This window comes from Phoca vitulina, unplaced genomic scaffold, assembly GCF_004348235.1.
Source record: "Phoca vitulina isolate PV1807 unplaced genomic scaffold, GSC_HSeal_1.0 scaffold29, whole genome shotgun sequence".
NCBI lineage: Eukaryota > Metazoa > Chordata > Mammalia > Carnivora > Phocidae > Phoca > Phoca vitulina.
This window is the reverse complement of record NW_022589732.1, coordinates 15084456-15110632: the sequence shown is the minus strand read 5'-3', so window position 1 is coordinate 15110632 and position 26177 is coordinate 15084456. Positions and strand designations below refer to the sequence as shown.

The 26177-nt window shown below is 36.6% G+C and overlaps 1 protein-coding gene across 4 annotated transcripts in view; it reads right to left on the bottom strand.

The window, feature by feature from the left end:
* ADK (adenosine kinase) overlaps positions 1-26177 on the bottom strand; it is a 506764-nt gene that overhangs the window by 29099 nt on the left and 451488 nt on the right. For all 4 annotated transcript variants that reach the window (XM_032423645.1, XM_032423647.1, XM_032423646.1 and 1 more), the window contains one exon: positions 5248-5334. In XM_032423645.1, the coding sequence (XP_032279536.1) occupies positions 5248-5334 (87 nt within the window). The remainder of the gene's footprint in view (positions 1-5247; positions 5335-26177) is intronic.

The window sequence follows — 26177 nt, the reverse complement described above, 5'->3', positions numbered from 1 at the left end:
CAGGGACCGGTATTATTGTTAACAGACAGGGAAAGGTATTGTTTCCTTGGGTGTGGGTGTGGGTGTGGGGTGGGTAAGAGTATGCAGTTCTCATCTTGGTCCCCATCAAATAAATCCTCTGCATACAAAGGTCCTACGAAAGTTCTGATTTTTGAGTGAATTAGTGTGAGAAATAACATATTTAAGTTATTTTCTAGTTTTCTGAGTTGGACAGCTAAGAAAAGAGGTGGTGCAGAAAAAAAAAAAAACAAGAATTCTGCACCACTTCTTTGCAGAGCACAATTTAGCAGCAATTAAGAAGAATGGGAGAGGGGCACCTGGGTGGCTCAGTTGGTTAAGCGACTGCCTTCAGCTCAGGTCATGATCCCAGGGTCCTGGGATCGAGGCCGCATCAGGCTCCCCCTGCTCTTTGGGGAGCCTGCTTCTCCCTCTGCCTCTGCCTGCCACTCCCCCTGCTTGTTCTCTCTCTGTCAAATAAATAAATAAAATCTTTAAAATTAAAAAAAAAAAGAAGAATGGGAGAGTAAGCTACACATGTTTGGGAACAAACAAACAAGGTGAGACTAGAAAATACAAAGATAATTTAGAGAATCGCCACGACTCTCCAAAGTACAGCCACGTGCTACATGAGAAGGAAATAGCATCCTTGTTTTAGAAACTTAAATCTTTTTTTCTTAACCAAAAAATTTTTTGAAAATGAATTAGAAAGTAAAATTAATGCTTCTTTTTATTAGATGGGAACTAGGATAATTATTTACATTGGGATTGCTAAGTGGCTTTAATAGTCATGTGTATGCTGTAGGTATTATCTTTTAGGGTAATATATTTTCCCTACTAAACCTGTCATGAGAAACTTAAAAAGTATTAGAGGTAGCACACTTACTTTACTGTCATTCAAAAGAAACTGCTCTAAGCTATATATGGCTCTTAACCACATTTAACGAAGCTTTTTTAATCCTAAGAATGTTGGTCCTTGGGTGAGGTCTTCAGTCTTTTATCTGAGAGCTATATATATGTGCTTGGGTATAATCTGTCAAAGGCGTACCCACTTTTAGTCTAAAGATGATTTGTAGGTCTAGTCCATATTCCTACAGCTGCCATAAAACATACAACTAAATCATATTAGATTAACACAGGCTGGTATTGACAGCCCACTGGGAACATATTGATTAGGTCCTCTTTCATGTTATTTGTTATGATTTTTCTTCTCAGTTTCATTTACTGGGAAGACACAGGGGAAGAGATTTCACCAGGAACAATGACAGTGCCTGTCACAAAATGTTCTCAATGTTTCCATTTGTTACTATGGCAGTGACAAAGAGGGTTCCAAATGAAAAGGCAGACCTGCTGTGACAAAGCACAGCAGGACAACAGGAAGAAATTTTCTCCTGACCTGGGAAATTAGGAAATCACACTTAGAGATTATAGAATTGTCTCCATTTCCAAGGGTACAATCGTACCACTTGGGCTTTTGAGGGAGCATGTGAAAAGGGTAGTTCCATCAGGCCTGGTTACGGACAAATAAAGGGCAAATGTTACAGAGTGCTTAAGCTCTCCAAATAGAACAGGAGGCATGCTTGTAGAGGCTAGAGGGAATTGTCACTGTTACTGAACCCCTGAGATGGAACTATGAATTTAATTTATGTACATGTGGGATACTCATTTTAAAATTATACATGAAAATCTATGATGTACTCTAGTTGTATATCTCTTATGTGGCTAATAAGAACACATGGCACTCTGGTACTGGGATATGTAAGTAGCACATGGTAGATGAAGTGATGCTTTATCCAAGAGCTTGAAATTGGGACTGGAATACAGTTATGCAAAGTCACAAAAGACAGAAATACTCTTAAGCCAGCAAAACTTAAAGGTAATAGGAGGAATATATTATCTATCTAAAGATAGAATGTGTCAATCAGAGAGGAGATATGTTAATAAGGCAATAAAATAGAGCAAAGAAAAAGAAACTACATAGTAAATGCAAAAGTTGCCATTGCCCCTCCATTCATGTTCAAGGTAGAGAAGTATGTTTCAATAGCTGAAGTATTTCCAATCCTAGTAGAAAGGCTTTCCCTAGGGTAGAGATGGAAGTTGGGGTTTTTAACCAATGGATTTTTTAGTATTTCCTACTGATAAGACCATCTCTATTGTCAGATGGAATGCATTAGCCTGGTACTATTAAATGGTTGATTCCTGTAACTCCTTGTATTTAGATTCCATGCTGACCCAGCAAGTTTATGATCTGTCTTTCCGTATCTCTGTAGCGCAATCAATTCTACTGCTTAGCAAAAAGCTCCTGGTTCCAACTCACCAGGGACTACAGTCCTTCGATTATCTTTCCTTTCACTTTCTCTTTTTTTTCTGCAACAATCTTACCCTAGAGTCCTCAGAATCCTATCAGATAACAAAAGCTCCTGTTCAATACATGAAATCATCTATTCAGATAAAAGAAAGATTCTCTTTGGCAAAATCCAGCTTTTGTTAGTAAGGCTGGTCTGTGGCTCTCAGTCCTAATGATGAGATTTCCCTAAAGGTTTAGAAAAGCAATATAGTGCACTAAGAGCACTGAGTCTGGAACCAGACTGCCTGGATCGAATCTTGGCTCTTGTACTCTCTAGCTATGAGAATTTGTGCAAGTTACCTAACCCCTCTGTGTCTCAGTTTCCTCATCAGGAAAATGGAGTTATTAATAACCTACTGCAGGGTCTCCTGGGTGGCTCAGTAGGTTGAGTCCAACTCTTGATTTCGACTCAGGTTGTGATCTCAGGGTCATGAGATTGAGCCCTGCTTTGGGCTCGGGCTCAGTGGAGTCTGCTTCTCTCCCTCTCCTTTTGGCCCTTCCCCTGCTCGTGCACGTGTGCTCACTCTCTCTCCCAAATAAATAAATAAATCTAAAAAAAAAAAAAAAAAAAGCCCTGCTTCAGTGAGCTTTTATGAACATTAAATGAGTTAATATATGTAAAATGCTTAAGGTGCTTACTGGCTAGTAAGTGCTATATAAATGCTATCTATTGCTATACTGTACAGTTTGACTTACACAGAATGTGCTAAACATGCCAACATAAGTATTTCAATGCTAAAATGACATTAGAGTGTTCATGTCATTGCATGACTCAGTCTTTCAGGATCTGATTATCCTACTCAGAGTAGGGTTAAAGTGAGAAAAATGGCTACCAGTAAAGTCCTGCCTAGTGTCAGCCTGCCTTCTACTTTCTCTATAGTGATTTCAACAGCATGTAGTGAAACCCAGTGTTTGGATCCAGGGTATGATGAAAGTGAATAAAGTGAGGAAGCTGCCAACATATTACACAAGGGGTTGACAAATTAGAGCCTGAGGGCCAAATCCAGCCTGTGGCCTGTTTCTGTATAAGTGGAGAGCTACAAAAGGTTTTTATATTTTTAGAATATTATAAAAAAACAAAACAAAAACAAAAAGCAAGCAAGCACACAAACAAAACAAGAATAATATGCAACGCAGCTTGTATAGGACTTGCAAACTTAAAATATTCACTATCTGACCCTTTACAAAAAAAAGTTTGTGGCTCTCTGTTCCATACTCTTCCCTTACTACTTACTTCACTGTACCCCAACAATAAATACATAGGTAGATAGAGTGAGATAAAAAAGAGGCTGATAATCCTGTAACAGAGAGCCCAGGTGCTTTGGTAAGGTAGTTCATTTATTATCCTTACCACAACACAAATGGGTACCTAGCTGTTCCTACTTCAGTACCCTAAGAATGACTTCTCTCTCCCTCAGAAAGTCCGTATGTTCTTACCTAGTACTGGAAACATTATAGGTAGTTAGGTGTTCGTCAAGGAGTCTGTTTTTGCAGGGCTAGGTGGCCCAGGACCCAAGGTAGTGACTAATTAGGTCACCATCATATTTATGATGGCCTCACAATGTGCCCTACTAAATATTAAAAAAAAAATAGAATACTTACTGTTTTAAATATTTAAAGTACTTAAATAATGCACACACAAGGGATAAGTTTACAGGTTATGTACTAAGATTCCTGGTTTAACCAATTTTACACAAGAAATCCATAGTGTTTCCTTAATGTATTATAGAATTTAGCCCAATTCTGGATAAGAGATTTTTAGCCTACATGACTTTATAGCTCTGAGGAAATACGGCATAGGAAAAATAGCTGGAAAACACGCTAATCAATGAGGAAGCCTTTCAGAGCAAAGACACAAAAGATACAAGCATGACAGTAGAGTAGAATGCTATCTGTGGTATGTACTCTTTCCAAAGAATAAGGCATGGGGCATGCTACGAGTCTACTGGTTAACAGCTCATTGAAAAGTAGGCATGAAATTTCAAAGAAGAAAATACGAAAAATTTATCTTGGTGAAAAAGAGCATTAAAACAAAAGAATATCTATATTTGAAACAATACTATGTTAAAACCATCACATAATTTAAATTTCCCATGATTCAAATTATCTTCCCAAGAAAGGAGGACAAGGGTCAATTCTATTTGCCTTTGTTCCTTGTTCAGCTTGATGTTATAAGAAATAAAGAGAGATCAAGAGGGACTTTTCTTGATTATCATTCAGGAATCTAAAGCTTTCTAGAGACCACCGTCTAGCTTAATTACACTTAACTAGAAGGGGTTTAGACATATCAAAAGAACTTTTGAACCAGATTTTAGATCAATCTAATTCATCAAGCTAAGAATCTTCCAATTGTCTTCATCTTATTTTTGAGTACTCATTCCAAAAATGACTTAGTCCTTATAAATTGTGCCAGTTCTTACTAAGCCTGAACCAGACAAAAATTTAACCCTTCCTAAAGTACATTTATGAACATTTAACTATTGTCTTAGAAACAGATGTTTTAATCAAATGATATAATCCACAGACATCATCCTTAGTTAATATTCACCACAACTTGTTTTGAAGAACATAATATGTTAACATTTAAGCCTGAAGGCCTAAGAATATACTGTATACTGTACTTGATACAGCTTGTTTATGCAATATTCTCGCAGACACAATTAATCTTGTGAAAATGACTGGGGTACAGCACAATAGCAAATTATCTTTGAGCCCAAAATAAGTATTTTTCCAATAGTAAAATACCCTCATAATACTCACAGTGATAGTAGCATATGGAAAGAACATTAGGAGTTAATTATTTAAAAGAAGAAATCATTAAATTCATAAATCTTGGCTATGTAGTAGAGGCAAGGGTTAAAGGAAATGTTTAAATTATAAGTATGAAATAAATGAATCTGTACCTCCAACAAATGCATCTCCAGCTCCATTGGTATCAACAATTTCTTTCTGGTTTTGATCCAAGACAGCAAAAGCAGTGACTTCACTTTCTGCAAGTAGAGCCAAAGAAAGGCAGACTGACTTCTCTTTGTAACACTCAATACAGAAACTCACCTAGTAAAGTCTGAAGCTCCTGCACCATTCATCATTCAAAGAGAGAGACATGAGTTCCATATTCTCCACATGAGTACTTGGGAACCAAGGCAAAGTCATCTGTACACAATGCTTTTTTTTGAGTAATTTTCAGCATACAGATACTGTATGTGTTTTGTTAGAGTTATACCTAGGTAGATCACATATTTTGGGAATGACTGTAAACCACAGCAGTACCTTTTTGGACAGTATAAATACGTGAACAGAAACTACGAGTGAAAGGAAGATTTGTAAGGACTGGATCATGGATCTCTAATAAAGCTTCAAGCCTGACTGCATTCTTGGCAGTGAAATCTTGGATACAGTTAAAGAGCTGTAAATTTAAAATATATAAATAAAGAATCTTGGGTGTTTCTCTACAGAAAATCACAATGGTATGATAAAAACATAACTACTATTCTGTTATAATTCTTCATGCCAATGTTAAGAATTACTGATTTTACTTGGCTTATTACAAATAACCGAATCTGGTTACTTTTAACAAAGGAGTCGCTATTTCCTTTAAACTGTCAACTAACAAAAGGGAAAGCTAGGTAGAACAAAAGGGACAGTGCAATGGATTCTTGTCTTATAGCAGTCTGGACTAGGGCTTGATTGTTTTGACTATAAAGTAACCTAATACAGTACTTTAAACTTGGCACATGCCAGTGGAATGGAGTTATTTGTGATGAAATTTGGCCCAGAGGACATCTGCAAAAGATTGGACAGTGCTTTTTATTGGTGGCTGGAACTTCTGAAATCACAAATTTGCATCCCTTATGGGGACAGATGTGGCCAAAAACTTGTAAACTTCAGTCTCACCTAAGATCAAGAGAGACGGAAAAGGAGATACTGAGCACCTTAGGGTCTTAATAAAGAACCCAAGAATCTCAAAAAGCATATTCTGTCTGTCTTCTGTTACCCGGTACTAGTGGATACTTTCAACAAGAGATAAGCACAGATACGATAATGAAAAAAAAATCCTACTGGAAAGATTGATATTCAAGAAAAGGATTCTTCACTTAGTGATCCCTTTTGACCATATGACTGTAGATGCTAAAAGACTCCATATCAGAAGCATCTATTTAAACTCTTTAAGTAACTAACTTTCCACACTTTTTAACACCAGGACCTACATGGTAGTTAGCAGGATTTTGATTAATTGGAAGTTAAGGCATAAATATCCAGAATTAAATTTTCTAGGGAGTATGCAGTACACACTGCGGAAAAAAAAAAAAAAGCAAGCAGACTTTACTAGAAATAATTAGGAAAGGGCTACAGTCTGATTTAGGAAAAAGGACTATACCATAAATATTTATAAAGAAATCTGATTTTATTACTTCCAAGTACAAGTCATACTATAAAGAGAATTAACAACTATAAAGTCAGAACAAACAGCCACTAAATAAGTAAAAGGAGCTAGGTTAATGATGCTATTACCATTTATAATAGGGTTACATTTTGTAATAATAAAATATGACTATAAAACACTTTAGGTAATGTAAGTGTTAATATAAGAATTAATTACTGGATTATAGATTTGAAAAATAATTACATATAAATGGTAAGTAAGCCATAATTAGATATAATTCCTTGAGTTCTTTGTTAGAAAAAGTCATGGATTTTTGGTTGGGTATATCTTTATTTATGAATAGAACCTAATTCAAAATGGAAGAGATTACTTGGAACTTTGCTCTTGAGAATCATGACTTCTTGGTTTAAACTACTGAAAATTCTAGGGCGCCTGGGTGGCTCAGTCGTTAAGCGTCTGCCTTTGGCTCAGGTCATGGTCCCAGGGTCCTGGGATCGAGCCCCGCATCGGGCTCCTTGCTCTGCGGGAAGCCTGCTCTCCCTCTCCCGCTCCCCCTGCCTGTGTTCCTCTCGCTGTATCTTTCTCTGTCAAATAAATAAATTTTAAAAATAAATAAATAAATAAAATAAACTACTGAAAATTCTAAATGAATGCAGTTTTCTGGATATATGTGTATATCCTTGAGATGTTTTATCCTTAGGTGACATAGAAGTTCAATTTCTTGTAATACAAAGAATTATTTTTAACCTTTTCTACTCACTAATGCAAATAAATATATAAGAATATCAAGACTGCAAAAGAGCTGTCATAAATTGTTATATAGTCCAGTCTCTATTATCTTCTGTATCTAGAGTTATATTATGAGAGCTCCCTTCAAAATAATGACCCTGAAAATTTGCAAGATCCTGAAATGTGTTCTAAATTATTGAAGGATTAAACAATGTTCAGTAATATTTAAGTTCAATTATGTTTGGAACATTCTGATTTTTTGAAATGAAATGATCTAAGTTAATTTAGAGAGCTATTTAAAAACCCCCAACACATGGGGCACCTGGGTGGCTCAGTCGGTCAAGCATCTGACTCTTGATTTTTGCTCAGGTCATGATCTCAGGGTTGTGAGATCCAGCCCCATGTCCTCGGTCTCTGCACTCAGCATGGAGTCTGCTTGAGATTCTTTCCCTCTGCCCCCCCCCCCACTCTCTCTTTCAAATAAATAAGTAAATCTTAAAAAAAATACCCCACACAACTAACTTCACCAGCATGACCTATTCCACAGCCTTCTAGACAATGTATTGAATGAACATATGAAATACCTCACTAAATCTTAAGATACACTTATAGGCATGACCATTATTCAGCCCAGGCCCAGGACACTCACAGGACTCATGTGGACCTAGTTTTCTTAGGTGTAAAATGGGGCTGGAGTAGCTATGGGAAGAAGTAGCTAAAATAGCTTTCTGTATTAGTTGTAGAAAAATGACACTGTCAGTTCTGATCAAATGCTTCTAAATAAGAGCTTAAGACAAGTTAGAGCCTTTTATTCCTGTGATTAATTCATTCCATAACTAGAAGCCTGTATGTCCTATTCCCTTTCACCCATTTTGCTAATCCCCCCATCTCCCTCCCCTCTGGCAACCATCAGTTTGTCCTCTGTATTTGTAAGTCTGATTCTGCTTTTTGTTTTTTTATTCATTTGTTTTGTTTTTAGATTTCACATATAACTGAAATCATATGATACTTCTCTTTCTTTCTCTGACTTATTTCACTTAGCACAATACCCTCTAGGTCCATCTATGTTGTTGCAAATGGCAAGATCTCATTCTTTTTATGGCTTCATCATATTCCATGTGTTCCTTATCCATTCATCTATCATTGGACACTTGGGTTGCTTTCGTATCTTGGCTATTGTGAATACAGTCCATGGTACTGGAATAGCGTTGTATGGTGACAGATGGCAGCTACATTTGTGGTGAGCATAGCATAATACAGAGCTGTGGAATCACTCTGTTGTACACCTGAAACTATGTAACACTGTGTCAGCTATACTCAGATAAAAAGTTTTTAAAAAGTAAAGTGTATAATACATGGGAGAATATTTCTAATACTATATGGAATTACTAATAAAAAGAATTAGTGATTTTTTTTACAGCTAATGATCTTTTTTGTTGTTAAAGATTTTATTTTTTTATTTTTTTATTTTTTATTTTTTAAAGATTTTTTATTTGTTTATCTGAGAGAGAGAATGGAAGACAGAGAGCATGAGAGGAGGAGGATCAGAGGGAGAAGGAGACTCCCCGCTGAGCAGGGAGTCCGATGCGGGACTCGATCCCGGGACTCCAGGATCATGACCTGAGCCGAAGGCAGCTGCTTAACCAACTGAGCCACCCAGGCGCCCTAAAGATTTTATTTTTAAGTAATCTCTACACTCAACATGGGGCTTGAACTCATAACCCAGAGAGCAAGAGTTGCATGCTGCATCAACTCAGCCAGCCAGGAAACCTATATGATTTTTTATACCTTAAAAAAAAAAAAGTAAGTCTTAAGAGCCACTGTTTCTCAAATCTTTCCAAACTTTTGTAAAGTGAGAAGGAAAAGGATTGGTAATAATTATTATTCCTATTTTCCAGATTTCTGTAAAACCACAAAATCATGAGCTTCCTTGAGTAGACAGGAAAGAAAAAAGAACAATTCAGTTGATACCAGGTTTGCTTGGTATCATTTATTAGATAAGATCCGCAAGGCACCTTCATCAAGAACAATGAAATTTAGCTTACTTAAAATACAAAATAATAAAAATCAGACATTCTCTGGCCAGTTTATATAAGCAAATAATTTACTCTTCACTTTGATATAAGCTTCACTACCTAACTTAGAAGGGCAGTCTGTCTAGAATCAAAACATCTTCACACGCCTATAATGCTAAGTCAATTATGGTAGAAATAGTAAGTTCATACAATATCTAACTGAAAAAATGATAAAAAATTCAGTCACTCAATGCCAAACAACTAGATTAAATGCTTCTGTAGCTTTACCGCTACTAAATTAACTATATGTTTTAGCACTGTATACCTATAACCCCATGATAATTAATATCCTTAGAAAATTTTGTTCAAGATATTTTAAAATGCCATGTTTCATCACTGCTTTTTTTGACATCACCTCTAAATTGTAGGAAAGATATAACGGTTGAAGATAGAGAGCAGGACGAGGTATTTTCAACCTCAAGGTAGACTGCAGTCACTCTGCCACAGCTTCTGACTGAGCATCACCAGGCTTGGAAAAGATAGAAAAGTGATGGCAAAATCTTCACCACCAAGTGAAAAGTAGGACTAGGTAAAAACTGGAACTCTTGAGATTCTTAAAAGAGGCGCCTCTACCTTGGCCATTCCTTATAATGAGGTAATTTCCAGAGTATAAATGCTTTTGTTTGCTTGGTTTATTTTTTTTTAACCTTTATTTGGGCATAATTTTATTTATTTATTTTTTAATTTTTAAAAGATTTTATTTATTTATTGGACAGAGAGAGACACAGTGAAAGAGGGAACACAAGCAGGGGGAGAGGGAGAGGGAGAAGCAGGCTTCCCACTGAGCAGGGAGCCCGATGCGGGGCTCAATCCCAGGACCCTGGGATCATGACCTGAGCCGAAGGCAGACGCTTAACGACCGAGCCACCCAGGCGCCCCTATTTGGACATAATTTTAAACTAACAGGAAAGTTTGATGAAAAATACAGAGAACTCCTATATAACATTTATCCAGATTTACCAGTTTTTAACATTTTGCCACAATTTTTTATCAATCCTTCCATATATATGTACATATTAATTATTATTAATTCTTCTAAGCCATTTGAGTGTAAGTTGCTTATATCATTCCCTTTACTTCTTAATAATACAGTGTGTATTTCTAAGAAATAGATATTCTTTTAGGTAACCATGATATAGTTGATAAATTTAAAAACTTAACATTTTTATTTTATCTAATCTATATTCCATATTCCAATTTTGTTAATTGTCCTAGTGTCTTTTACAGTTTTTTCCCATTAACTACAGGATCCAGTCCAGAATCACAAATTGCTTTTAGTTGTATTTGCTTGTTTTTAATTTAACATTTTTAATAGGTAATGCACACATATAGTTAAAAAATACAAATATATTAAAAGGTAGCCTATAAAAAAGTTCTTTCTCACTTCTTATCTCCTATTCATCCAGTTTCTAATCCTACTGCTTTCCAATCTGATTATCACTGTTACTGCTTTTCTGTATATCCTTCCAGAATTTCTCTATGCATATACAAGAAAACACATTCTTATTTTTTTCTTTTTTATTCTTTTTTTTTAAAGATATTATTTATTTATTAGAGAGAGAGAAAAAGTGAGTGAGCAAGAGGGAGAGGGAGAGAGAATCTGAAGCAGACTCTGTGTTGAGCGTAGAGCTGGATGTGGGGCTCGATCCCACAACTGCAAGATCATGACCAGAGCCAAAACCAAGAAGAGTCAAACCAGAGTCAGAGGCTTAACAGATTGAGCTACCCAGGCACCCCTCCCTTTTTATTCTTAAACAAAAAAGTATCCATTTATGCAGGCTGCTCTGGAACTTGTTTTTTCACTCGGAAATCTTTCTATGTTGGTAAGCAGAGAACGTTTGCATTTTTATCGCTGCATAATAGTCCATTGTATGGATATACTATAATTTATTTAAGCAGTCCTTTATTGATGGACTTTTAGGTTGTTTTCAGTCTTCTGTTATTACACACAATGTTGCAAGGCACTAATGCTTTTATTTTAAATAGACCCTAAGTTTAATTATTTTACTTAAAAGCCAAGTCAATAATTTAATTCCTACTTTTTATAGGGAACTGACATAAGAAAACCAAACTGTTATACAAAAAGCATGAAATATGCCTGTGTCAAAGAATAGGAAAAAAGTGAGAATCCAGGAAATGCTTTTCTTTTCATTAGGATACACATACCAGGATATGAGCAAAGACACCCTGCTCAGACTGCCCTAATAAACAGGGTAATGAAACAGATGACAAATTCTACTAATAATAGAGATTTATAGAACAATCCTAATTAACAAGGACTTTTGGGGAATGAAGAGCTCTGGGTTAATTTAATTTTCTGGTTAACTAAAGAAAAAGCAAAAAGTCTTTTTAGTTAGAAATCTTTCTAAATGTATTAATATAATAATATACCATGACATCCCTGCTTTAATTAGTTTAGTTTATTGAACTGAAAGAAAATTTCTTTGATAATAGAAAATCCTACAGCACATGTTAATGTCATTATTCTGAACATCAATTCTTACTGTAGCTCCAAAGGTGTCAGTGCTTTCATGAAAGGCAGGATAAATGGAATGGTTGGAGGAACACTGGATTAGGACTCAAAAGACCCATGGTTTTAGTCTGGTTTTGGTTCAGCTACTTTATTCAACAAATGCTTATTAAGAGCTTATCATGTGTCAGGCACTCAGAGACTGAGAATACAGATGTGAATAGGACAGACAAAAACCCTGCTCTCATGAGACCTACATTCTAGTGAGGATAGACAGTATACAAGTAACAACAACAACAAAAATGAACAAGATAATTTGAGATAATAATAAATGCCACAAAGAAAATAAAACAGGATGATGTGATGAAGTATGACTAGGGAGGCGAATTAATTTAGATGGGTGCTACTTCTTTGTTGAGGAGGTGATGTTTGAATTGAGACTTAAATAGCAAGAAGGAGCCAGCCATGGGAAGATCCAGGGGCAGAATATACAAGAGCAGAGGCTCTGGGCTAGCAACAAGCTTGGTGAACTAAGCCTGTTTAAGGGTAAGAAGGCCACTGTAACTACAGTGTAGTGAGTGTGGGGAGATCAAGTATGTGTGTATGTGTGGGGGGGGGCGCTGGTAGAATTTCATTCTATGTAAAACAGGAAACCATTGGAAGGTTTTAATTTTTTTCAAAGATTTATTTATTTTGAGAGAGGGAGCACATATGTGGAAGCACGATGGGGTAGGGAGGAAGGGGCAGAGGGAAAGGGTGAGAAAGTCTCAAGCAGACTCCGTGCTGAGTGCAGAGCCTGATGTGGGGGCTTGATCTCAGGACCCTGAGATCATGATCCTGAGATCACGACCTGAACTGAAACCAAGAGTTGACACTTAACTGTCTGTACCACCCAGGCACCCCCATTGTAAGGTTTTAAACAGGGGACTGACATGATCCCATCTTTGATTTAAAAAGATTATCTGGGTGCCTGGATGGCTCAGTCGTTAAGCGTCTGCCTTCGGCTCAGGTCATGATCCCAGGGTCCTGGGATCGAGCACCGCATCCGGCTCCCTGCTCAGCGGGAAGCCTGCTTCTCCCTCTCCTACTCCCCCTGCTTGTGTTCCCTCTCTCTGTGTGTCTCTCTGTGTCAAATAAGTAAATAAAATCTTTAAAAAATTAAAAATAAAAAGATTATCTGGCAGCCTTATACAGAATGGACAGAATGGTGGGGGTTGGGAGTAGAGTCAATGCTACTTTCTAAGACCTTGCAAAAGTCACTATGTAACTTACCCTCAGTTTTATTACACTTAGAAGATGAGAGGAGTACCTGGGTGGCTTAGTTGGTTAAGCGTGGGACTCTCGATTTTGGCTCAGGTCATGATCTCAGGGTCATGAGATTGAGCCCTGTGTTGGGCTCTGTGCTCAGCCGGGAGTCTCCTTGAGATTCTCTCTCTACCTCTGCCCCGCCCCGCACTTGCACACATGCGTGCTCTCTCTCAAATAAATAATCTTAAAAAAAAAAAAAAGGAAAATAAGAATACTGGTTCTAGCTATTTTCTGTGATTCTTATATGGATTAAGTATTAACATTATGAAAGCACCCTTTCAAATAAAAAGCCCTATACAATTTTTTTTTTAATTCTTAGATATGGTTTAATACTCTTGGCCATTTCTGTGTATCACAACATGAAGATTTTGCTGCTTAGGATTTCTCTGTAGAGGTTATAGAGAATGCAGAGGCTATGTTTTTCACCCTCTCATTTATGTGTTTGTATGTGTAAATGTAATACCTATCGGTATATATTGATACATAATTTTATAAGGTGTTCTTAGGAGCTTATTTTCTTCAACCAGGTAACAAATATTTGTTGAGCACTTGCCATGAGCTCCTTATACTCTGCTAGATCCTCTGGGGGAGATATAGGAGAAATATTAAGACATCATCTGTCTTCTGAAATAATTTATAATCTAGACAGAAAGAGAAATCTAGTAAAGTATCATACAACATAATTTTTATTATAATTGCAACAGGAGTTCAAAGAAGGAAAGAAACAATGTGAGTTTAATTAAGTGGAGATGGCTTCATGGAGAAGACCTAACTTAAGCTAGGTCTTGCAGATGTGGATAGTGAAGAGGAGAGGAAATAAAGGTATATATATTCCAGGAGACAGAGAGAAAGAAATAAGTTTATATGTTAGATAAGGAAAGAAATAATGCAAGATGGGCGGGGTCCAGCCATCTCTAGGAAGACAGATGTTTAGATTTAATACATCAAACAATGGGATGCAATTGCAGTTTTTGAGCTAGCAAAGTGACATTGAAGTGCTAACTGTGCACCAAGTGCTTTACATACTTCATATCATGTATTTCTCAATGCAATCCCATGAGTTAGGTAGTATTGACCTGACTTTATAAATGAAGACATTGAGGCTCACAGAGGTTGTCAACCGCTTTAGGGTCCTGCGGCAAAGGACTTTGGGACAAAAAAAAATATGAGAGAATAAAATGGAATCCAAAGTTAGCATTTGAGCAACACTGCTATCATTTTTTTTCTGAAAAAAGGGTGATCATGGAAAAAAACCAAGATTTTGATTAAGCAGTATACAGCAGTTAATTGACATTTAAATTCCCGTTCTAACTCCTGTACTGATAACTAAATTTGACCAAATTAAGTAGATAAATACTCCACAGGGAACAGAGGCAGTATAATATTGTATTAAGAATATAAGTCAACTGCTTGGGTTTATATTCCCAATTACTAGTAAATTCCCATTTACAGCTCATAACCAAGTCAAACTCTATGCCTCAATTTTCTCATGTGCAAAATAGGGACAATAACAGTAATTATCTCATAGTGTTTCTGTGAGACTAAATCAGTTAATACATGTAGAGCACTTAGACAAAAGTTGGCACATAGTAAGCATTTAATGAATAAATGGACAAGAATATTATTAATCTTAAAATAAGACTCTTGGGTATAGGGGATTGAGATCACACTTAAAACTGCTGCTACTGAAGACATGGTTTTTTGTTTTTGTTTTTTTTAAGATTTTATTTATTTATTTGACAGAGAGAGAGACAGCGAGAGAGGGAACACAAGCAGGGGGAGTAGGGGAGGGGGAAGCAGGCTTCCCGCGGAGCAGGGAGCCCGATGCGGGGCTCGATCCCAGGACCCTGGGATCATGACCTGAGCCGAAGGCAGATGCTCAACAACTGAGCCACCCAGGCGCCCCTGAAGACATGGTTTTGATATGGAACACTACTATCATTGTTTGTAGTAAAGCCTCCCAGTTTGTTCATGTTTTCTTTGAATTTCCTACAAATGTTTCTAGTAAATGTCAGTTAAAATCTTCAGTCTGAATATAGACAGGTAAGAGAGTAGAAGAGTGTTTGTTTAGAATATGAAAATAGTTTTCCATAGAAAAGTGACCAAGGGGGTGCCTGGGTGGCTTAGTTGGTTAAGCATCCGACTCTTGGTTTCAGCTCAGGTCATGACCTTATACGTCGTGAGATCGAGGTCTGCAATGGGCTCCATGCTCAGCTGGGCCTCTGCATGAAGATTCTCTCCCTCTGCCCCTCCCCCCATTCATGCTCTCTCGCTCTCTCTCTCTCTCTCTCTCTCAAGTAAATAAATAAATCTTAAAAAAAAAAAATCCGTAAGAAAAATGACCAAGAAAACAATGATAAATGGAATTACTGCTTTAAAACCTTATTTCCCCGGGCGCCTGGGTGGCTCAGTCGTTAAGCGTCTGCCTTTGGCTCAGGTCATGATCCCGGGGTTCCGGGATCGAGTCCCACATCGGGCTCCCTGCTCAGCGGGAAGCCTGCTTCTCCCTCTCCCACTCCCCTTGCTTGTGTTCCTGCTCTCTCTGTCTCTCTCTCTGTCAAATAAAATCTTTAAAAAAAATAAAAAAAAATAAAACCTTATTTCCCCTTTGTTTGGTGTCTGCCTCCCTCCCTCCCTCCCTTTCAAGGTTTCTGATACCTTTAATAGGTTCACTACATAAAGCACATCTCTTTAACCTTACATAAAGCAGTTCATTCAAACTGTTCTCTCTCTGCTTTTTTCTATGCACTTGCTCCATTCTCGTATCTATAAAAACTGGTTTCCTCTGTGGCTTAGCTCATATGTCACTGGCCACCTATAGACTGCCTAACCTTGTTGAGATTCCTAGCCCTGATTCAGTCAGCTGTGCTCAGGGAAGGAGCTAGGGCTCATGGCACAAACCCTGGCTACTTAGGTAAGAAGGGCTACAGGAAAGGCAATTTGTCTGATGATCTTTAGTACCCAGAACTATGCTTTGTGCATTACAGGTGCTCAGTAAACATTTGTTGAATGAACAGACTGATTTTTTCATGAGTACAAATCTGATCATGCTATTCTGTTACAAACCCTTTGATGGTTCTCTACTGAAGTCTTAACTCCAGGACATGAATCTAGCCTACTGTTTAAATCTTATCTTTCGCCATTTCCTGAGCTGTGATTGTTTCTCTGTCATGCTCATAATTTTTCAAATGTGTCATGCTTTTTTTTATACCTATGTACATATATACCTGCTTTACTGCTCAAATCATCTTTCACTACTAGTTCCAAATCCCAGGTAAGTTTCCTGGACGCAGTCCCTGACTTCTCAGGGTCCTGCTTAGAAGCAGAGCTAACTGCTTCCTCTTTTATGCCATCATTTATAACCTTCACATATCTCTAAGAAAGGACTTATCATATTTATAGTTTTACTTATGTACAAGCATTTTTCTCTACTAAAGTATGAGCTCCTTGTGGGTAGGAATCATGACTTAATCATAGTCCCAGTATGCAGTAGGTGCTCAATAAACATTTATTAGAGATGATTATTTTCTACTAGATCTTAACTTCCTGAAGACTGGTCTCTTTTTCATGTAGTAGAGTATGAACTCACGATGTATTTTCTGAATGATTTTTGAGTAAGTGGTATCTAATTATAACATACTTCTCTAGGTTAGTTTAGTAAACCAAGTAAACTAAAGGTTCTAGTTGTCCATGATCCTGTTTTTTAGAGTTATTAGGATTTAATCTAGCATTCTAAATGCTTGAATGAAAAGAAATCATACAAGTACCTGAAAATCAGAGGGTAATACACTATTTCAATAGTGAATAAATTCAACCTTGTGTAACTTGTCCTAAAAATCTTTCCAGATCTAACTGTGCTGAACACATCTGGAGAAATAATAAAAATATATGATTGGCACCTTCAAGCAAGTTGCTTTCCATCATTAAGAAATGAAGACATTTTTATGATTCAATAAACCTAAGTTCAGATCCTGTTTAAAGATAGAAGGTTCTGATAAAGGGACTTGGAGTTAACTCTTAGATTGGATAAATCAAATGGATCACAGTAACAAGGGTGGGGTTCACCTCATGAAAATACCATATAAGTCCAACCAACATCTATATGTATGTGACCCTTCCTTATAAAGAAATCGTAGGCTGTTAAAACTAGAATAGGAATAGGCATTTGTTACATAATTTGGACCAAGGCATCATGGTTATGAAAAACACTGAGTGATCAAACATCAATGGCTTTCTTAAATTTTTTTTGTGTGGTTTAGTCCTAATCACTGCAGTAGGAGGATATAGGACATTATTGATATTCTAAATGTACCCCTTCTTAATGTCATGTATTTCCTTCTGAGTACAATAGTGAAGATTTTCAAAATGATATGCATATGCCAAGTTGTTCTTTTTTATTAAAGAAAAAGCGATTGATGCCACTACTTCTAATCGCGGACTTCGCATCAGTAAGATTTGTTTGAATTATTGACGGTGGCAATGGCAAATGTTTATGAAGTTTACAAAGGAAAAGCTGCATCAGATATGACAGGACCAGTGTCTCCTTTTTTCTTTTTATAGATTAGAAGAAATCTTAGAGCAAGAAAGCAATGCTGAAATATCACTGATGTTTTAGTGCAATCTGGTTTGCAGGGATGATAATGCTTCAAGGTAATGTCATAGATTTATGTTGGAGGAAAAATGTTTTTAAAATATTTATACTGTACAATAAAGCTAAAGTTCCCCAAAGTATGAGGTCAATTTCAATGGGTGCCCTGACAAACATGGATAAAAGTTATGAGTACTATCTATCGTCCAATAAACTAAACTGGAATCACAGATAACTTGACTACTTGCAGTATAGCAATAAACACCAGTAAACAACCATTCTACCCAATTTAAACAGAATACTTTATTGAGTCATTTGCCAATCTCTCTTGCACTTAAAAGTAGATTAAAATGTGTAAACGTATGGTTAATTACCTGTTAAAAAAACCCTCTCAAGTACCATATTTTACAATGCTTTTAAAAGTTGGTTGTACTTCTCATCATTCCTTATGAACAGAAGTTGCAGCATCAGATTTTTAAAAAGTTGCAGGAATAGTTTAAGGCTCATACTCAGGCCTATCAGTAGATTAAGAAGAATGGCATAGCCCTATTTATTAAAATGATAAAGACCCTGTGTCAAAACAGGCTGGTGTTTGTCATCCAAACACTATGCCAATTACTGCAATTCCTCTCAGAATTGGTCCTACTAATGATCCTTAGCTGGTGCTTCCATTTCCCTCCCCAAAGTATCATTTTAAATGTCTTTTCAAGTCACCAAATAATTCTCACCCTTAGAGAGAAGAGAAGCTGTTAGGTGTCAAGTCTTTACACTTTGCCAGTTATTTTGAACTACTAACAGTTCTTCCATCAAACAATAAAAGAATCAGTATCTTTGTTTCTCAGACTGGAAGAAGGTGGCAGACAATTCAATTTATTGAATTTATTAACACCACACTGTATAGCGATTATGTCACATAGCTATTTATACTCTAGTCTACGTAAACGGCACCTGCTAGACTTGGCCTATTCATAGATGACAATACTATTTCTACTTCCTCAGATGACCCAGAGACAATATACAAATTGGTCAAGCTATAGAAGTCAGTGCAGCAAGGCTGGTGTCATTAATTGTGTGGTATGTGAAGTTTTAATGTTGGTTACATCTGGACAGAAGAAATTTGTGGTGTGCTAGTTAATTCTTTGAAAAGACAAAGTCTTGTACAACCAAAGAAGTAAAAGAAGCAACAACAGCCTTACAGGTCAGATACCCATTTATTCATTCTTTTCTTTTTTTTTCTTTGAGTGAGGGAGGGATGGAGAGAGAGAAAGAAAGAGAGAACAAGCAAGCGTGAGCAGGGGTGGAGGGGCAGAGGGAGAGGGAGAGAGAGAATCTCAGGCAGGTTCCATGCCCAGTGTGGAGCCCGATGCAGTGCTTGATCTCATGACCCTGAGATTATGACCTGAGCCGAAACCCAAGTAGCATGCTTAACCGACTGAGCCACCCAGGTGCCTCATTTGTTCATCTATTTTAATACCTCATTTTAGATAATATTTAGGTAAATGTTCTATGTGAGCTGTAATATACAATGAAAGTATCAGCAATTAGTTTTTGTTTCACTATAATGGCTGCTGATAAGGAAAGGGAAAAAAACTCAATGTTCTGGTTAACTCCTTCTAAAAGTCTAGAATTTGAGTGTCTGAGGGTAAGGTCCACATTTTCTGATGATGATGGCAATACCCTAAAGACTTTGAGAGTGAAGGGAACATACAGTTGACCACAAAGGTGGCTTCTACTCCTCACAGCCAGTTATCTTGGTTTTAAACACATGGAGATAGACACAACTTTTATCCCTTCAGGGAATCATGAGCACAAGCTTTCCTGTTCCTCAGAGAATGTGAACATTTTATCTAGCATATTCCAACACTAGGAAGCCACTCTAGATATCAGATAACCCTTCTTTCTTGATTATACATTTATGAATTCAGGGGAAGAAATGGGGACAACAATTGAAAGCTAGAAGAGGAGCACCTGGGTGGCTCAGTCCTTTAAGCATCTGCCTTCAGCTCAGGTCACCATCTTAGGGTCCTGGGATGGAGCCCCGTGTCGGCTCCCTGCTCAGTAGGGGGTCTGCTTCTCCCTCTGTGATCTCTTTCACTCTCTCTCAAATAAATAAATAAATAAAATCTTAAAAAAAAAAGAAAGCTAGAAGAAAGCCCATTATTTTAGGTACTCAATAAATACACAGTGACTGCCAGTAGAATTTAGAAGACTTCTAAGCTAGCAATCAAGTACATTTTCTAATAAACTAATTTTTATATACTATTTTTTTTGAGAGAGAGAGAGAGAGAAAGCATGAGTAGGGAGGGGCAGAGGGAGAAGGAGAGAGAATCTTAAGTAGGTTCCACACTCAGTGTGGAGCCTGATGTGGGGCTTGATCCCATAACCCTGAGATCACAACCTGAGCCAAAATCAAGAATTGGATGCTCAACAGACTGAGTTACACAGGTGCCCCTAATTTTTATATAGTATTTTAACAAAAGAGAGAAAACTTCTGTATTCATTAGATATTTTCTTAGCAGATACTATGGGGATTACAATTAACTTCCTAAATATATAACAATCTAGTCTGAATTGATACCAACTTAGCTTCAATAGCATACAAAATCTTTCTTCCCATACAGTTCCTTCCTTGCTTCTGTTGTTGTTATAAATTACACCTTTACACATGTGTGCCAATTAACATATATTTATAATTACTATACAATGTATCTGTCTTTTAAATCATGTATGAAATAAAAGAGTTACAAACCAAAAATACATTAATACTGGCTATTACATTTACCATCATGGTTACCTTTGCTGGAGTTCTTTCTTCCTTCATATGGGTATGGTCCAGCTTCTGTTCATTTCAGCCTGAAGAATTCCCTTCAGTATTTCTCATAGGGCAGGTCTATGAGAACTGAACTCTTAGTACTGAACTCCTTTGGCTTTTGTTTAACTGGAAATGTCTTAATTTTTCCTTCACTTCTGACAGTTTTGTCAGATATAGAACTTGTGTATTCTTAAGCCCATTTTTTCAGATGTTAAATTACAAACATAATGATCAAAAAAGCTAATTCACCAAGTAGATTCTCCATTATTCATAATGCATTTTAATATGCTGAAGGTCCAAGAAGATAAAATTGTAGTGTGGCTAAAGCTCAGTGCTGAGCTCAAGACAGGAAAGCTTTTCAAAAACTAGTTGCTGATTGTACTTTGATAATTAAATATACGAACCTATGATCCTTTTAGGCTCACCTAATTAGTATCAAATGAGTTTACTTAATTACAGCTGTAAATTAAATGCATAGAGTTTGCCTCATCTCAAAATAATTACATGTGCATTGGAATGTGAATTATGCAACATTAATTTGTAGTTTATCGATTATTCCCTAAACAGAGACTGGGACTCATTAGGACAAAGTTATTATCATAGCAGTTTTGATAAATAGCTCCTAGAAAGGGTTCCTGAAAAATGTTTGCATATAAGTTCTTTAAAGGAAAGGTGTACATGTATCAGAATTGGTACTGCACATTTATTGTAAAGCCCCAGCCTAGAAAAATGTGCTCTCTGAAGTATTTGGGTGAGAGGCACAAATATGTATACATATATGTATAAAATCTCCACCTTCATTCTGCATGGAGCTAGAAAATTTTCAAATTTATAGTAAAGGCTTCAATTACTTCAAGAGTCTTCTAGCGCAAGTCAAACTATTACCTCTAACAAACCAGTTCTTAGCATCCCTCAGATAGAGCAAATGATAAGCTAACGATCATGTTAAAAAAAGCTTCTGCAATGTTCTTTATACCCAAAAACCACAAAAAAGGGGCCAAAAACTCTTATCTTCCTTTATTCTTTGGATACTTTACCACAGCAGGGCTTTCCTCCCTTCTTTATATGATCTTTAAAAAAAATCTGAGAAGGGAAGAAAAATTTCCTGCTAGAAAATGAATGGAATTATTAAAGGGATAAATACAGACTAATCAGGTACAGAAAATATTCTAACTCTAGACTTTTTTTTAAAGGAAATAACTATGTTGATCACTTGGGAAAAAATAGCTTAGTTCAAATGGGGCTCACTCAATTTAAGATTTTTAATTTTTTGTGAGGGAGAGGAATCTTAATCACCAATTGAAGTATTTCAAATGCAATTTCATGAACAGGCCTCAGATTTTCCTTAAATATAAAATGAATTTAAATAAAAACATGAGATTTTCTTGTTTAAATAAGACAAGCTTTTCAGAACAGTCCCTTGCTCTACTTGCTTTAAATGTACCCATTGTTTTTCCTATTTTCCTATTCCTGCTCAATTGTGAGACAACTCCCATTGATCACACCAATAACTTACTACTGCGCTTATATTATTTCCTTTCATTTTTTTGTGGATATTTGGCACTGTGTGCAAAAAAGGAACTCTGCTGCCACAGAGCCTAAAGAATGCACTTGGCTGCTTACGGTAAATGCTCCCATTTTTCTAGTTAGGAGTAGTGGCATTATCAGGCTTCAAAAAAGCAACAGAAATAAAGGCTGAACAGGTATGTTAAGCCTTTCTTCTGCCATTTGGAATTTCTAACTTTGGCCACCATAGCTTTTTTTCTTGCTATATTTGTAATTTTCTGCCTTTTTCTCCCTTTAAATATAGAGGCTGAGGGAAAGACCTCAGCATAATAATTGTGTTTTAATTCGGCCCAGTTCTGGCCTATAGCAAACATCTCACTACATTGTGATTAATTCTAAAGAACATAACTTACTCTCATGTTCAGTGGGTCTGTGTTTGAATCTAACTAGTGGCTTCCTCATTTTCTGCTGCCTTTCTTTCTTTTCTCTGTGTTAACTTAATCCCCAAAGTGACTGAGGAATTATAAACTGCCATTCTCCTGCTACACAAAATATCTGTATTATGCAATTCACATTTCAAGGGACTTACATTATTAGTCTTGAATCATGTGTTCAAATTTAGACTTCTGTAAAAAATGACAAGATGCATGAGAGCACTGTAATCTAGGCAACCATAATTATACAATTATTGATGAAGTTCCTGTTGATAAACAATGCAAACATTAGGAAATACTATTTTGCAATTAAATGATGAAGAAAGCTGTTTATTGCCTTCTATTCTATCCTCTGTTAATAAGACTGAAGTTGCAGATGTTCATGTATGCTGCATTGATGTTAAATGGTGCATGATGCTCTAGGTGGTTCCCATAACCTTGCTTTGTCTACTATGAACTGACTCAATTGATATGATAATAGAGAAAAGAGCGGGGCTGAACTGGCACAATTTGCATAGCCTTGAAATTTGCTATTATTGGACAGCCAACTGCTCCTATAAGTTCTTGTTCAGTTGTCATTGACAACAATATGTTAGACAAGCAATATTTTGAAATTAACCACTCAGGTGGGGGCATCACTTATTGAAGCTTTTATCCCATCAAACAAGGTACTCATCAGTGCATTTCTAAAGCCAATAATGGGAATTTTGTGATCTTCTTTGGGATCAGTTACTATTAGATTTAGTACAAAGAGAGCAGACAACATTCAGGGGTCACAAAACAGTGGTAGTACTTGCTGCTTTTTGACACAGGAATTATATTTGGAGTATACCTCTTTCCCTTTCACAGAACCTTTATTTCCATCTCATCATTAAATAAATATTATATTTTAGATTAAGAAATAATAAAATCTTCAATGTTGCTTAATATTACTTGTTACTTTACTCATAAAAAAAAAAAATCATTATATAAGACACTCCTTACAAGAATAGTAGGAATTGCTCTGATCCATTAAAATGACACACTAGAAAACCTCAAACACTGAAGAAAATCCCAATATATTCCAAAAAAGTTTTGAACAAGTAATAGGAGAATAGCTAGAAAATTTTAGGGGAGAACTCTGAGTTTAGAATTTATGGGCATATATAATGAATGAAAGGGTAGAAGACAGTAAATGTACCTTTGGTGGGTGGGCGATTAAAACAATTAGGAGACGAGAGAAGAATTGCAAATAAATGGGAATAATGTAATTTAAAGTTAAAACAAACAAAATTGTTTAAACAAAAAAACCTAGAAAAGCTAATATGGAAAATTTAGTGCTCATGAAAACGTAATACAAAATGGAAAACACAACTGGGCCATTCTGTAATACCTAGAGGTCAATATTTAAGATTTAACTCCCCAAAGAGCAAATTCCTATATGACTGGTTGGGTAAGAGATGGGATAAAGGAATTTAGAGAAATACCAGATGAAAGAAACTGTGCACACACAGAATTAACGTTTTAAAAAAGAGCCTAGAGTGGTTTTTAAGACAAACCCAATTCTTTAGCCCAATTCAAGGTTTAAACAATAGTTTGTTCTGATGTTTTGTTTTCAGTTGGTTTAAATTCTAAATTACAACAAGACCTTTCATTCTAAGCATTAGTTTTAAAACAAGAAGACTAGAATATATATAAACCCGTGAATGAAAATGGAGCCAATGTACATTGTATTCACTGTCCCCTCCTTTACTGGGCTTATCCCTGTAGGAGAACTATAATCTGTTAAATTTATGCTTCCTCTCTGATCAATATCAGGCTTGGCCATGTGACTTGCTTCAGCTAATGAAATGTGAAGGGAAATGATGCAAGAGCTATAACATTATGTAGTTCTTTCATTTTCCCATCTTTAATACAACTAGCATGTTCTGGATTGGGACTGTCCCTCAGTTTTGGTCCTAGAATAAATACACCATGGACTAGTGCCTCAGCTAACCCAGTATAGAACAAGAATGTAACAGAAAAATAAATATCTATTATTGAAAGTCATTCAGATTTTGAGGGTTATTTGTTGGGCTACTACCTGAGCCTAACCCAGTTAATAAACATATAAAAAAGGGCAGCACTATGACTTTTTTTTTTTTAAGACTTTATTTATTTATTTGACAGAGAGAGAGACAGCAAGAGAGGGAACACAAGCAGGGGGGGTGGGAGAGGGAGAAGCAGGCTTCCCGCTGAACAGGAGCCCAATGTGGGGCTCAATTCCAGGACCCTGGGATCATGACCCGAGCTGAAGACAGATGCTTAACGACTGAGCCATCCAGGCGCCCCAGCACTATGACTTTTAATGTAAACAGAATTCAAAATTATGAGATGAAGGCTATAGAGTAACTGCTTATTTGAATAATGCCTTCCCTTTGTCTGAACCAAGTATAAAATCAGACTGAACATTCAAGAAGTGCTCTTAAAGACTACCTGGATGAATGTGGTACAGATAAGATATGTATATGAGGATGTCCTGGTAAGACATCCTGACCCTGTTTCCTAAGTAACCCAGAAGGCCAGAGAAGTATTAGTATTATTTTAAGTAAGTTCTAGGAGCTTTTGATAATGGCAGACTACATGATTTAGACCAACTGTCTCAAGAACAATTAGAACGTCTGGATAAAATGTATTTTAAAAATATGCTTGAAGGGGCACCTGGGTGGCTCAGTCATTAAGCATCTGCCTTCAGCTCAGGTCATGATCCCAGAGTCCTGGGATCGAGCCCCGCATCAGGCTCCCTGCTCCGCAGGAAGCCTGCTTCTCCCTCTCCCACTCCCCCCTGCTTGTGTTCCCTCTTTTGCTGTGTCTCTCTCTGTCAAATAAATAAATAAAATCTTAAAAAAAAAAAAAAGTGCTTGAAGGCATTGAAGGCCTAATAAAAGAGTGAAGAATTACCAGAATGGGATCTCAAGGATGACAGGGCCCAGAGAGGAGTCTGGTGTTTGAGACTGCTAGGAAGACAAAATTTGGAATCTAGAGCCTGTCAAGAGAAATGGCCCTGGTAAAACCTCTTTATGCAAGGAAACCCAAAGGGCTGCACCTACGATTAAGGGTAAACAGAAAGTAGACAGGCCTAGGCAATGGACAACAGCTTAGTTTCTAATTTTGAATTCCTAAACTTAGATCAAGATGATTCTAGTGTGCCAGTGTTTCTGTAACTGCCAAAAGCAAACATGAATCATCCTATGTCTCACATTATTTCTGCAAAGAATTTTCCAAATACACTGTCTTGCTCACAATAAAAAATGAATAGTAAATAAATAGTAAATAAGGAGGCAAGGTAGTAAATTAAAACCAGCAGAAATTATATAATAGAAAGTAGTCCCAAATAGTTCCAGATATTGAACTTATCAAACAGAAACTTTGAAATAACTATGCTTACTGAACTTTAGCAGAGGACTATAAAGTATAAAAAAATTGAAGTTAAGAATCAATAGGTTTAAATGGAAATTGAAATATGAATTTGGTGGATAAATTCAACAGAAACTTAGACACAGCTTAGA